This window comes from Amblyomma maculatum, chromosome 1 (assembly GCF_055883805.1).
Source record: "Amblyomma maculatum isolate TAMU_Amacu chromosome 1, ASM5588380v1, whole genome shotgun sequence".
Taxonomy (NCBI): Eukaryota; Metazoa; Arthropoda; class Arachnida; order Ixodida; family Ixodidae; genus Amblyomma; species Amblyomma maculatum.
Window position 1 is genome coordinate 102,991,322 of NC_139344.1, and position 13,087 is coordinate 103,004,408.

Genomic DNA, 13,087 nt, shown 5'->3' on the forward strand with positions numbered 1-13,087 from the left:
CAACATCATGCATGACATTTCAATTTTGCACAGCCATTTGGTTCAGGTCAATACAGCTGTTCTGTTCAGTAAGCCAGAATTCTTTGGGACAAAATAATGGTGTGACATATCTTAGAATTCAGCCAGCAGTGTTCAATCAGAGAAAATACTTTGTGTTCAATAAAAACATATATGGAGTGTGCATACAATAAGGTGGCACCGGTACAGCTGTGTGCACCCAGAGTTAGAATTTGGTAAAAATATTTCTAAAGCCTAGCCAAAATGCCTTCACTGCATACATACCCACGTCAGCACATTAGCTCCAGGCTTCCTGGACACAACCATTACATCATAACCAAGCTTGTTTAATGCATTCCGGAGTGCTGTCCCAATAAAGCCCGTCCCACCACCTGAAAATGCAGACAGTGTTTTAAAGTCAGCGCACATAAAGCATGACTACATTAATAAATGCTTTGCAGGCTATATAGCAAAGTCAGTCAGCAATGCCGGAGTCATGACAACACTTCTACAAAGTGTGAACGCGCAAATGCCAAGATTTAAAAAAAAAAAGAGAGGGGGGGGGGGGGGGAAGGGGGGACCGGCAGGACAGGTGCTTTCCCTGTTTTAATCTGTGTTGTTTGCACACCAAAATTTGCTGAACTCGAGAGGGTGGGAAAAGGGTGCGACATTTATTTTCGGTATGTGCTCCAGACAGCGAGCCTATGCTTGCAGTGCTTGCAGTATATCTGCTTCGACATTGAGAAGGACGTTCCGTGTGCACAGCCTTTGTTTACGCTCCAGCAGGGTCTACCTGTCAGCGTGTAAAACCAACATCAAATTGACGTCGACAGAAAATTTCGTGAAAAACATTACAGTTAATGACTATGCCCGTGGGATTACAAGTATTGTCGAGGTATCTTACCAATAACCACTTTTTCCATCCTTGCGGCTTCAAGCAGTCGACATTTCAAGCACAGGCAATGAATAATTAGGGCACCCTAGCAGTACCAGTAGTAGCAGTGAACAGATCGCGGCGCTCCGTGCGGTGAATACGAAGTACAAAGTGTGAAACAAATTTTAGCGCTTGTAGGCGAAAACTTAACGAAGAAGCTAAGTGCTGCTGCATAGATAAGTAGATATGATTTTGCAGCAGCCCTGACAACATGCAGTTTCGGTTTTTCTGTGTTTTCGGTTTTCCAAGGACCCTAATTTGGCTATGGCATAGAGTTTTTTAGAAACTCTTCTTGAGTAAGAAACTCTATGCTACTATGCCCCTCTCCGTGTTTGCACTTTGCCCTCCATAATTTGCTTGCCTACACTTTCATTCTGTTAACTGGAAAGAAAGGGCGCGCAAGAACGGAAAGCATAGAGAGTGTCATGGAGAGGCCACCGACCATAGCTTGGCCACTGGTTTGTAGTGGGCCGCCGATTTCTGCACCTTGTAATAGAGATTTCTAGGGACCCTACTTGTATATAACTTTATGTCTGATAATTGGTTATTCGTTGCTTTTTCAAATTGCGCCAATCCAGACCCAGCCACACTTGCCTCGACAGAGTCACTGACCCTTGGTAATCGGCGCTGGCTCGGGAACACGTGCATTACATCGTGCATTACATCTTGCCCATAGACATAGTCATGCAGAGCTCTTCAATATTACCATTAAATAGCTGTTTAGAAGGGGAAAAAAAATCCACTGTGAGTTGAACCCTTAGGTACTTTTAGATCAGGTGCGGTAGTTTACGCCAACCTGGCCGCACCCTCAACGTTGCCGGCTGTTAGTTTTCCTGCTTTCCGCGCCCCATGCGTCGTCGTCATCGTTTATGCCATTTTCTTTTGGCTAATGACAAGCGGTACACCATAGTCATTTTAGTCTCTGTAGCGTTTCATTCGCTGTGTGTGTTACCGTTTTTGAAGAGAATCATGGAAGCCGGCTTAAGCCAAAGATCGTCTAAGAAGCATGTTGTGTTAGCGTCGTTGTCCATTGGAGAATTTTTGAAATTCCAGACAAGGGCATCGTAAGTTTCTTTCCCCTTGTGGTGGCAGAGTGCTACTTACGGCTGTATTTCTCATAATTCTGTTACCCCAAAGTTATGTGGCGTAGCGCGCACAGATGCATCTTTTAACAGACAGGAAGATTCGATTGGTGACGGACTTCAAGAAACTAAATCGGATCGGAGAAGTAACCTGTGGGATTGTCTGTGAGTGTTTGGTTATGATGCTTCACCTCACGTTGCTGTTTATCTTAGATTCCAGGATTCACAGTGCCGTACGTCTTTTTGTTCTGCAGACAGAGCTCAAGATTTGAGCTCCGGAGAAATAGTTGCTATGAAGAAAGTGCGTATGGAACAAGAGAAAAACGGTAAATACCTTCCAGGCTTCGTCGCGTGGATTATAATATTTGATTAGTAACAACGTGGTTGGTAGCTAAATGATGGCCCTTTTCAGGCATTCCTGTAAATGGCTTGAGAGAAGTAAACCTGCTCAACATTCAGCACCAAAATATTGTCAGGTTTAAAGAAGTTGCCGTAGGAAAAAGGTTAGAAAGGTAAGTTCTGATGTGTGCTCACTGAAATTCGTGCTTTCTTTTTTACTTCATTAAAACTTCCTGTTGGACGAGTTGGTAATTCATCCTGATGTAGGGATTTTAAGCGCAAATACAAGGGCAAGAGAGGCGACGCACACACAAGCGCTAAATAGCAACTGGTTCATGATCCATTTCCACCTGCACTCTGTGACTTGTGCAGCTTGCCGCCTGAGAGAAGCTAACTACATCGCGAGCCATTCTGGGTGATCTTTCAAACAAACCTCAGAGCCAGTTGTGAAAAAGGCGAACTTGCCGCCAAAAGTTCCGAGCGCAGTAATCTGCACCGCAGGCTCGGAACATTTGGCGGCAAGTTCGCCTTTTTCAAGACTGGCACCGAGTGGTTTGTTTGAAAGATCACCCAGAATGGCTCGCGATGAAGTTAGCTTCTCTCATGCGGCATGCTGCACAAGTCACAGAGTGCAGGTGGAAATAGATCCTGAACCAGTTGCTATTTAGCGCTTGTGTGTGTGTGTCGCCTCACTTGTCCTTGTATTTCTTTTTTACTGCCTGGGGTTCTTTAACGTGCAGTGATATCACACAGTACACAGGCGCCTTGCACTCTACTTCCATTGAAACGCGGTCACCACGGCCGTGTTCGAGCCACAAGCGCCCGTGTACTATATGATGCGGTGCTTGTTAAAGAATCCCACGTCAAAATTATTCTGAGCCGTTCACTATGGCATCCCTCATAGCCTGAGTTTCTTTGAGACATTAAACACCATAAAGCAAACTAAATGTACAGTCATTGAGATGCAGATAGGGTTAGCAGCAATCAAATGCAGTACTGTTTCATTCATCAATTTTTTTTATTTTGAGATTTTCACCTCTTTCTGCAGTCCGTCAGCACTTTTATGGCCATTGAGGCCTTTCTGAGGTGAATTTTTAAAGCATTGTAGCAGTGATGCTTCATATAGGTTTAACTCCATCATACACGCAAGGCACTGATATTGTTGCTGAGATGCGGCATTTTCATGTGCTGAGATGTATCTTATATGATTCCAGCCACTCGCTCGCATCCATTTCCACAATGTTCCATGTTGCTCTGGTCATCTTTTCTGTCTTTGTCTAGATGCTTCGTCGACTTTAAACTGAGCGCTGACGAGTACTACAGTATTCATAGTTCGACGACCGCCGAGCATGCCATCGCCGAATGGCTCAATGCTTTTGCAGGCGCAACTCAGCCCAATAAAGAGTTCATTTAGAGCAATGCCAGTCCTGCTGCCAAGCACGCCATCGCCGAATGGCTCAATTCTTTTGCAGGCGCAACCAATAAAGAGTTCATTTTGAGCAATGCCAGTCTTGTCATTTGCTGTTTTCGGCATTGTCACCACCATATGACAATGTGGCAGGGGTTAAAATCGGAATTTCGCGAAAAAAACATGTTCTTAATTTTTTGTTGTTTTGGTTTGTACATGTATTAAAGGAACTTCTTATCAAATTAGGTTGTCATCTGCACAGTAGAAAAGTTAATTTTTTTTTGCGAGATTGGGCGCATTCACCACCGAAAGCACCTATAGCGGTTGCATAGCGGACAAAAAACTGAATGCGAAGTGTGTCCCCAAGTCAGAATGCCTTTAACGAAAAAGGACCTGCTGTCACGAGTACAGCAGACAGCTAAGAAGAAAAACTGAATGAAAAGGCAAATTTTGGGTCGTGGAAACAGTGGATTGGCTGGCAATCCGAAATAGAAGCTTGGATTGACTAAAATGCAGTACATAATCTTCGAACGCTGTTTTCACACCACCGGGAGCCTGGCTAACCAAAGTGCTCGACAAGCTGGAGATAGATTATGAAGTCTAGACGACGAGACACATCCAGCAAGCATCCAAGGAAAGCATTTCACGATTGCAGACAAGGCTCGGGCAGCTGTAAAACAGAAAAAAAAAGGGGGGGGGGGGGGGGGGGGCAACTCGAAGCAATCCCCACAGATAAGTGTCATATCGAGAAGGATGGCCCAACGTATGCGTCAGGCCATTTTGATTTATAAATTTAGGCCCTAAATTTGAATAGCGTGTTCTAAAATCTTTGAACTCATTTTTCTTAGTTTAACAAAACTTGAAGTTGGGCTAGATGGTGCATTGTAATTTGACTGAAGATAAAGCGCACGGGAAGACGCACACAAGAGAAGAAGCGCGTGTCCTGTGTCTTCTTCTCTTGTGTGCGTCTTCCCGTGCGCTTTATCTTCAGTCATTTTTCTTAGTTTCCACTTTTTGCCAGAATACAACCGTTAGAAAAACTACCATTTCCAAACTCTTTCACCAAAGGCTGCTTTCAAGGTAAAATTGTGGTGGGAACAAGACAGGATACTTTTTGGATTTCTAATTATTCTCTAACAAAAAAAAAAAGTATCAAATATGTGACATATAATGGCAGCAAAAAAAAAAATGAAGTTCATTTTAATGTGCTGAGGTTTTTACACAAATGTCATAAAAGAAACAAAAAACACAGTTGGCCTTATCCTGCACAATGAACTGCCTAGAATTTATCTGCACAGAAACGGTTAGTACATCATGATTTTTGAAATGAGTTTTCCTAAGCTGGGCACACATACTTGCTCATTATGACAGCTACAACTGTTTTGTATTTCTATTAAGGTGACGAAACTTAGAATTATTCTAATAAGGAGGAAGGCAAGCCAACCCTGAAAATTTTATCGAAATTGGTGCAACAGTCCAAAAGTTGACCCTTTAACCTCTCGTCCCCCCTTAAGGTAATGTAGTAGACATCCATAAGCTGTGTTACAAAACACCCATTACATATTCTGTGAATCTCTCAAGGCAGCAAAGGACATACTAGCCATCTTATGGCTGGTTTAATGTTTTGTCCATTTTGGGTTGCGGGACGTATTGCAAAATGTTTTGTAGATGCTCCTAGCATGCTTCAGAAATGCTTGGTGCAACTTGTCAGAATATTCAAGATTTATAGTAAGTATACTAGATATTGAATTAACACTTTAGGCTTGAATTAACATTTTCGAATGAAGAGCACCTCAGAGTCTTCCACATTTAGGCGTACATATAGGGATGTAAAATTTCTAAGAATCATAACTAGCACTCTCCTTACTCGACCAGGAAAACCGTGGATCATCCGTTAATGGTAGTTGCAGTGGACATTTTCCAGAATTATTTTAAGAAATGGGGGAGTTTGAGATAGAATATTTTCAGGAACTGAGCCATGGCAGATGTAATTTACTGTAAAAACTCCTCTAGTTACTCAGCTAATTAAATATAGCTAACTAATTAACCAGTTGGGTGCAAACTCTGAGCCATGGGAGATGTAAAATTTACTGTAAGAACTCCTCTAGTTACAAGTTACACAGTTAAATATAACAAACTAATTAACTTGATTAACCAATTTGATGATGATTTCTAATGTGGAAGTTCATCGTGGACAAGACGATCCCATATCAGCTTTCAAACTGAGAAAGCACATTTAATTCTAAAGCCTTTGCAACGCAATAAAATCTGGCACTTTTTTCATACAAAACCGAAACTGAGTGCGCTAGACGTGCAGGAAGCTTGGTGGAAAACGCACATCCGCTGTTGACATGTAGCAATGACTGCGCACCAAATTCAAAATGCCAGCTCTACTGTGCTGCTTTATGCACTTTTTTTTGCTCCTTACTCTAAACGATAATGACCTTACTGTTGTCAATGATTGCCCTTTCCCTTGCACCGAGTGGTGAAACAAAGAATGCTTATGGCATGACACAGTATCATATGCAGTACGAACTGGATGCCATAGAGACTGCAACACATCATCAGCAGATGTTGTATTTCCACTGAGCTTCTTGCGCACCTAAAGCACTCGATTTTGATTTTGTTTTCTGTTTTACTGAACACCTGGTCTACTGCACAGCTAGGGTGCCTTAATGTATGTGAAGGACTACCAATTCACAAAGTCACCTCAAGTATTCTTGACTGTTATTTAATTTCTGTGCAGTAAAATTAACCAGGTTTTGTGTAATGTTTTGTCATTTGAGAATTTTATTTCAGCCCTACACACTAGCTGAAGGTAGAATCTATTCTCCTTTGGGCACAGCACAGGCATTCCACACAAAAGGTCTGATGCAAGTGCTGTGTATACATCAGGGAAATGTCATAATGTTAAATAGAAAAACTCCCATAGATGTCTTGTATATATTAAGACATACATAAATCATTGTAACTGCTCATACTCATTTGTGAGACATATATTAATGATGTTGAGAAGGTGATGGGCTGTTAGCCCGCTGCCCAAAAAATATTTTGTAGACATCTTTGAACACAAGAAAAAATTTGAACGAAGTCCTGTGAGTGTGTATCAAAGCAGAGAGGACATTTTCCGACCTTTCTATTGCCTTGGTCATGACATTTACAGAGTGTCAAACAACGGCTTTGAGGTATCTTTTATTTAACATGAAGCAGCTGTCATGTCTTCCACCATTTGCCATTTTGGGACATTAGTGCAAATGGCAGGCTTGTACCCCCATTACAAATGGTCACAGTGCCGAGCTTAGTTGAATTGATATTAACACAATGTCTTCGCATGTGGCTTCCACAAATGCTGGGTACTATATTCAGTACCCATTGCATAATTTTATGATTACATCCTAACACATGCCAAAATCATTTCAGCTTCTTCACCATCACACAAAACAAGATCTGTATTCGATGCGTGAGAAATACGATAGGCGCTGTTTTCTGGGTGTGAAATGCGAGAAAGCCGGCTCAACGAGCTTTCAGTTTTGTGTTTTTGATGTCTGAAACTTTGAACAACTCTGCCAATTAAGAAAGTTTAAAAATGGCTCACATTTTATGCTGAAGGCCTTCAATTTTGCAGTATAATATTTCCACTTAAAATTAAAAATAAAGTTGATTAGGTATTTAGAGTTAATAATTCATCTAGCTATATCATGTACATAATGTCCACCTGTCTATAAAACTGATCTGCACGGACTGCACAGAGGTATATCTCATAATTTTTAAAATGCAAGTTTGTAAACAGTTAAACAAAACCACCATGTAGGATTGATTGCCTAAGGCATTGCAGGAGATGTTTGATGACAGGGGCACTAAGTGTCAAATACTTTGTCAGAACATGTCATGTACATTAAAAAAAATTTTACTGCACAAACTTACCAAAATTTATGCCATTGATTTCTCCCGAGATCAGGGAATACAGTAAGGGTAAAATTATCATTCAGCTTATTATAGATATTCATTTGTTCAGAAACGAAAATACAAATTTTTCATCCCTGTCTTGTAAGGATTAACTTAAAAATCCTATAACTCAGTTCCTTTCACAGGCAGGATAATATTTTTACCCTTATTTGCATATCTTGATATCAAAAGAAGCCAATGGCATGCATTTTAGCTAGTTTCGTACAGTATAATTAATTCCTTTAAAACTATAGGCGAAGTTACCTGTCATATTACATAAGTGTACCGAGATATGCTTTACATAAAATTAAATGACATATTTGGAATCGGCACGCAAAAACACAAGTTCCCTGAGGATTCCACAAGTGTGACTTCCAGAATTTTTTTTTTCTACAACCCTTTTCCCCCTTAAGAAATGTTGGTGCAAAAGGTTTTGAAATAGCTTCCATATTTGGCCTAAATGCTTTTTACCACTGATGCACTCGGCATGGGTGAAAAGATCATAAAAGCATTTCACTGCATGGTACTTCTGTGCCCTTACTATGGACCGTGTCTGGCTTGAAGGTGAACTGGTGTGACATGCAGAAATGCAGTAAGTGCCAGACACCAGCAGTATAACTTTAATCAGTAAATATGCATTGAGCACCCCCGTTCTCAACCTAAACGTTTCTCTTTACGCTTGCAATTCAATCAGAGTACATTGTGGTACCATGTTCGAATATGATAGTGAACTGTAAAATGTAGCATTTCGGATGCACTTTGTGGCAGTTGCGCAAGAATGTGAAGACTACCCTTCACTTTTTAGCTGCATGCCTGGAATGCTGAATTAAGCTTTTTTTTTTACTTCTGTGTTTCAAATATTTTTGCAGGCAGCTCTGCACTTAGAAGTTGTGCAGCTTGCACACCATTTTATGGGGGGGTCTCGATGCAGAACCTGCTTACCTCAAATACAAAACTATCAGCTTATGAGGGAGACAGCTGTATTACAGCAATTTTTATCAGCACTGTGCACGGAAGTGATGTCTGTCATCTAATGCAAGGATAGGTTTCACTGTGAAGCTAGTACTTTCCACGGGATAATGGCAAGGATGAAAACACCAGTTTCATCATATTCCATGCATACCCACTGTTTTACTTTCTTTGCAAAAAATTTTGTGCATATTGCAGTACATAATAATACCTTGGTGTGCGTCTAAATTTGTACTTTATATTATTTATGTTTATTTACATTTACATTATTTTATATTTGCAATTATTTTTACAGGAAGAAGACTGCAAAGCTCATCTAGAAGTAGCGGTTTATGGAACATTTTGCTGAAACTTGAGCATAAAAGGATGAACTTTGAAGCACCGCAGCAATGTTTGCCTTCAGCTCAGTAATGTTCATTAGAAAGAAAAGAAATCATTCTTAGCACTGCCTTGGTGCTCATATCATTGGTGTACATCTATCGGATTAAAATGAGTGCTGAAAAGTTTCTAAGCACTAGCAAAGCTTCATTTTCTGCCAAATTTGCATGCCTAGAACATCATCCAACATTTTGTAATGTTTTCAGCCACAGCTTTTCAAAACTGTTGAAGCCAACAGGTGTGAGCCCTAAGCCATGTAATGGAGCTCTGGTAGCATTTATTTTTTAAGGGGTGTGGAAGAAATTTTCCATGAGATTTTGAACACTGCAGTGGATAACAAGCCACACAGCATGGCTACCAAAGCAAACCTCTTGGACTTTACTTATGCACTATGACTGTACATGTTCTCAGTTATGAGATTGTGTTAGCTTGCTATCCACGTTAGCACTTAGATCAGGTGTTAGCACTTATTGTTTGCATTATGCATACTATTTCTGATATTTCATGTTGTGCATATTTATTTGCTCATAGTACAATAGCACTATGGTATTCTGCACAGTCAATATAAATGCATTTCAGCATGGAGTGTCAACCTTGCTGTAGAATCCATGTGTACATATTTGCACCAAAATGTCTTCCACAGCTTTCAAAAAAGTTACGTATGCAGAAAAAGCCACCTGTGTGCATGTACAGTGAGAAAGTACATGACCAACCTGGCCACTGCCAACAGACTTTCCTGGGACTTTTATGCGTCCTCACATTCAGTTTTGTTTTCCCTGCCCAGTTCTGTTTTAGCCAACCACAAATTTTCTTACCTTTCTTGCGCTCTGGGTAACAACAAAAATTAAAGCAATGAAAAAGAGCCTTAAAGGAGTATAGACACAATAATTAGTTGCATGTTTCATTCTTTGTATTGATGTGTAATGCAATGCTATGCTTCCTTTCTTTGAAGATGCAAAATACAAGTTAGCATGCTTCTGAATTATTTTTAGCCCCAGGGCTATATTGGGGACTATGGTGGGCACCGTGCAAAAGGTAGAATGACTTAAGTAATTTCTAATTAACAAAATGGGCTAACTTTTCTGATTTTTGTTTTTAGAGGCATGTTGTATTGGCAGAATTCAAGCCCATCCTTCAAATAGCAGAGCCGTGAAAAAAAAAATTTTTTTTTAATTGTACCACTTGTTACGAGGCGCCACACGCAATATAGATCTCTATTTCCAGCAGTTTCGTCACACTGCTGGTGTCGCTTGAGGCCTGGATGGGCACACTGCAGGTCATTGTCAATTTCGCTTTGCCCACTGCCTCGCTGCTGATAGCCACTGCTTTGGTACCCAGTGCACGCAGTCATTGCACTTTCAATCCAGCCTCAAAGCGATGAGGTGGAGCAATCTACACCAGGCGCGTTTGCTACTGGAAGTCGCCCATCAGGCTGACATTTGTAGGCTTCGTAACGTGCTCTGCAGTATTTAAAGGAAATCTTTTTTTTTTTTCTGCTATACTACTATTTAGAGGATGATCTCTAATTCTACAAATACAGCATGGCCTTCAAGAACAAAAATTTCAAAAGCTAACATATTTAGCTGATTAGCAAACTAAATGAAACATTCTGCATTTCATCTTGATGCTTGCCATAGCCCCACTACAGTCCCACGGCTAAAATAAGTCTGAAGCAAGTTTCGTTGCTATAAAATTGTGGACCTTCTAAAGGAAACGCAGAGTATATGCATCACCATGCAGTATTTGCCTAAATAATTTATAATATAATTTCTTCTGTCATCATTTTTGATGTTGCTTTCAACAACCAAGAAATCAGTATGACGTCAAAGATCCATATAGATCCAAGTGAGAAATGAAAAAGCTGCAATTTCTTCACTTGTAATTTTGGCTCTTGAGGCAGGCTTGGTTTTGTGTTGTAGTGAACCAAAAGAAGCGATTATACTATTGCAGTTTTTTCACCCTTCACACGACGTATATATAACTTTGACATCACAAGCCACCACTTGGCTGTTATAATTTAAACTGAAACAAGAAAAAAAAATTCAATTATAAATTGTTCAGCAATGTCTTATCAAAAAATCATGAACCAAAATTTTGTGTCTGTATTCCTTAAAGGACTGTAGGTACCTCATTAGTTTTCTGCTTTCTAATTATGCATAAGACATTATACAAATCACCACATGGTATTTCCCTATGGCCAGCAAATAATTTAGAATCAGTTTTTCTCGTGCTGCTTCGATTTCATCAACTTAATGACTGCTGAGACAAAGAGTGCTTATGAAAAAAAAAGCAATGTCATTTGTTCTTATTTTAGCTGTTAAAGCAGGCTAGCTTAAGCATTGTAAGGAATTTAAACTAGTATCATTGTTGTTCCTGAGATCCAAATGGATGCTATCACCACCATCAGTTCAGTTCAGTCGTGTCCGACTCTTCACGACCCTATGGACCTTATCACACCACGCTTTCCGGTCTCTCACTATCTTCCTAACATCACATAACTTCATCTGCAGCGCCTCGAGGATGCCATCTAGCCATGGCGTTCGCTGCCTACCCCTTCTCTGGTGACCCTCAACCTTTCCCAACATCAAATCTTTCCAGCGATTCCTCTCTTCTCATCAGATGACCAAAGTAGCTGAGCTTTAACATTAGAATTTGACCCTCCAATGAGCAGTGAGGGTTTATGGTCGACAATATCGATTGATTTGATCTTCTGGCCGTCTAAGGAACTCTCAAGAGTCTCCGCCAACAATTCAAACGCGTCAATTCTTTGGCAGTCAGCCTTTTTCACAGTCCAATTCTCGCATCCATACATCACAACTGGAAAGACCATAGCACAAGTTGTACGGATTTTGGTTGGCAGTGTAATATCCCTACTCTTTACTAGGCGGTCAAGGCAAGCCATGGCTCTCTTTCCCAGAAGCAGGCGTTTCCTAATTTCATGGCTGCAGTCTCCTTCCTGGGTAGTCTTGGAGCCCAAGAAGAGAAAATCTGTCACAGCTTCCACCTCTTGTCCCTTGATGCTCCAGGACTTGATAGGGCAAGACGCAATGATCTTTGTCTTTTTAATGTTCAGTTTAAGCCCAAACTTCTCACTCTTTTCTTGTGCACGCATCAGAAGTCTCTTGAGTTCCACTTCACTTTCTGCCATTAAAGTGGTATCATCCGCATATCTAAGGTTGTTGATACAGTTTTCAGCAATCTTCACTCCAGCTGAAGACTCGTCCAGACCGGCCTTCCTCATGATGCACTCAGTATATAGGTTAAATAGGCAGGGCGACAATATGCAGCCTTGTCTCACTCCTTTCTCAATCGGAAACCAATCAGTGAGACCATGCCCAGTTCTGACTGTGGCCTCTTGCCCTTCATACAGGTTCCTGAGGAGACAGATGAGGTGAATTGGAACTCCCATCTCTTGGAGAGCTTGCCACAATCTGCTGTGATCTACGCAGTCAAACGCTTTCGCATAATCAATAAAGCAGAAATAGATGGGTTTCTGGAACACTCTCGCTTTTTCCATGATCCAGCGAAGGTTGGCAATCTGGTCTCTAGTTCCTCTGCCCTTGCGAAACCCAGCTTGCACGTCCGGAAGCTCCCGATCCACATACTGCTGCAGCCTACCTTGGAGGATTTTCAACGTCACCTTGCTAGCATGCGAAATAAGCGCGATCGTGCGGTAGTTGGAACAATCTTTGGTACTGCCTCTCTTTGGAATGGGGATGTAAACTGACCTCCTCCAATCCTGTGGCCACTGCAGGGTTGTCCAAATTTTCTGACATAATGTATACAGAACGTTAACAGCATCATGGTTGAGGTTTTGAAGCAACTCAGCTGGAATGCCATCAATTCCGCTAGCTTTGTTCTTAGCAAGGCTGGCTAAGGCCCATTCAACTTCACCCTTCAGGATGCCCGGCTCGAGATTAGTCACAACTGTCTTATGTTGGGTTTGCACATCCGGGTCCTTCTTGTACAGTTCTTCTGTGCATTCCTGCCACCTCTTCTTTATCTCCGAGACTCCTTACACCAAACAAGCAGCAG

At 41.1% G+C, this 13,087-nt stretch overlaps 2 protein-coding genes across 4 annotated transcripts in view; one reads left to right on the plus strand and one right to left on the minus strand.

Moving 5' to 3' along the window:
- LOC146203348 (epimerase family protein SDR39U1) overlaps nucleotides 1-1,049 on the minus strand; it is a 30,851-nt gene extending 29,802 nt beyond the window's left edge. For both annotated transcript variants that reach the window (XM_084588691.1, XM_084588690.1), the window contains exons 1-2: nucleotides 902-1,049; nucleotides 283-389 (exon numbers count right to left, since the gene is read on the minus strand). In XM_084588691.1, coding sequence (XP_084444817.1) covers nucleotides 283-389; nucleotides 902-920 — 126 coding nt within the window. In that variant the 5' untranslated portion in view covers nucleotides 921-1,049. The remainder of the gene's footprint in view (nucleotides 1-282; nucleotides 390-901) is intronic.
- Nucleotides 1,050-1,386: 337 nt separating this feature from the next.
- On the plus strand, nucleotides 1,387-9,168 carry LOC146203349 (cyclin-dependent kinase 10-like). Of its 2 annotated transcripts, none has more exons than XM_084585534.1 (4): nucleotides 1,387-2,178; nucleotides 2,268-2,339; nucleotides 2,426-2,525; nucleotides 8,970-9,168. In XM_084585534.1, exons 1-4 carry the CDS (start codon nucleotides 2,091-2,093, stop codon nucleotides 8,992-8,994), a joined length of 285 nt encoding a protein of 94 aa, XP_084441660.1. In that variant the 5' UTR covers nucleotides 1,387-2,090; the 3' UTR covers nucleotides 8,995-9,168. The 2 variants fall into 2 exon arrangements, with proteins under 2 accessions (XP_084441660.1, XP_084441659.1); XM_084585533.1 differs by lacking the exon at nucleotides 8,970-9,168 and adding an exon at nucleotides 3,634-3,875 and having other exon boundaries at nucleotides 1,390-2,178.
- The last annotated feature ends 3,919 nt before the right edge of the window (nucleotides 9,169-13,087 follow it).

Bases quoted from the DNA above. Each gene is read 5' to 3' on its own strand.
- LOC146203349 (XM_084585533.1), top strand. From the start codon at position 2,091: ATGCATCTTTTAACAGACAGGAAGATTCGATTGGTGACGGACTTCAAG. The intron at 2,179-2,267 runs GTGAGTGTTTGG...TTTGTTCTGCAG, and splicing joins AGTAACCTGTGGGATTGTCT to ACAGAGCTCAAGATTTGAGC. The intron at 2,340-2,425 runs GTAAATACCTTC...GGCCCTTTTCAG, and splicing joins TATGGAACAAGAGAAAAACG to GCATTCCTGTAAATGGCTTG.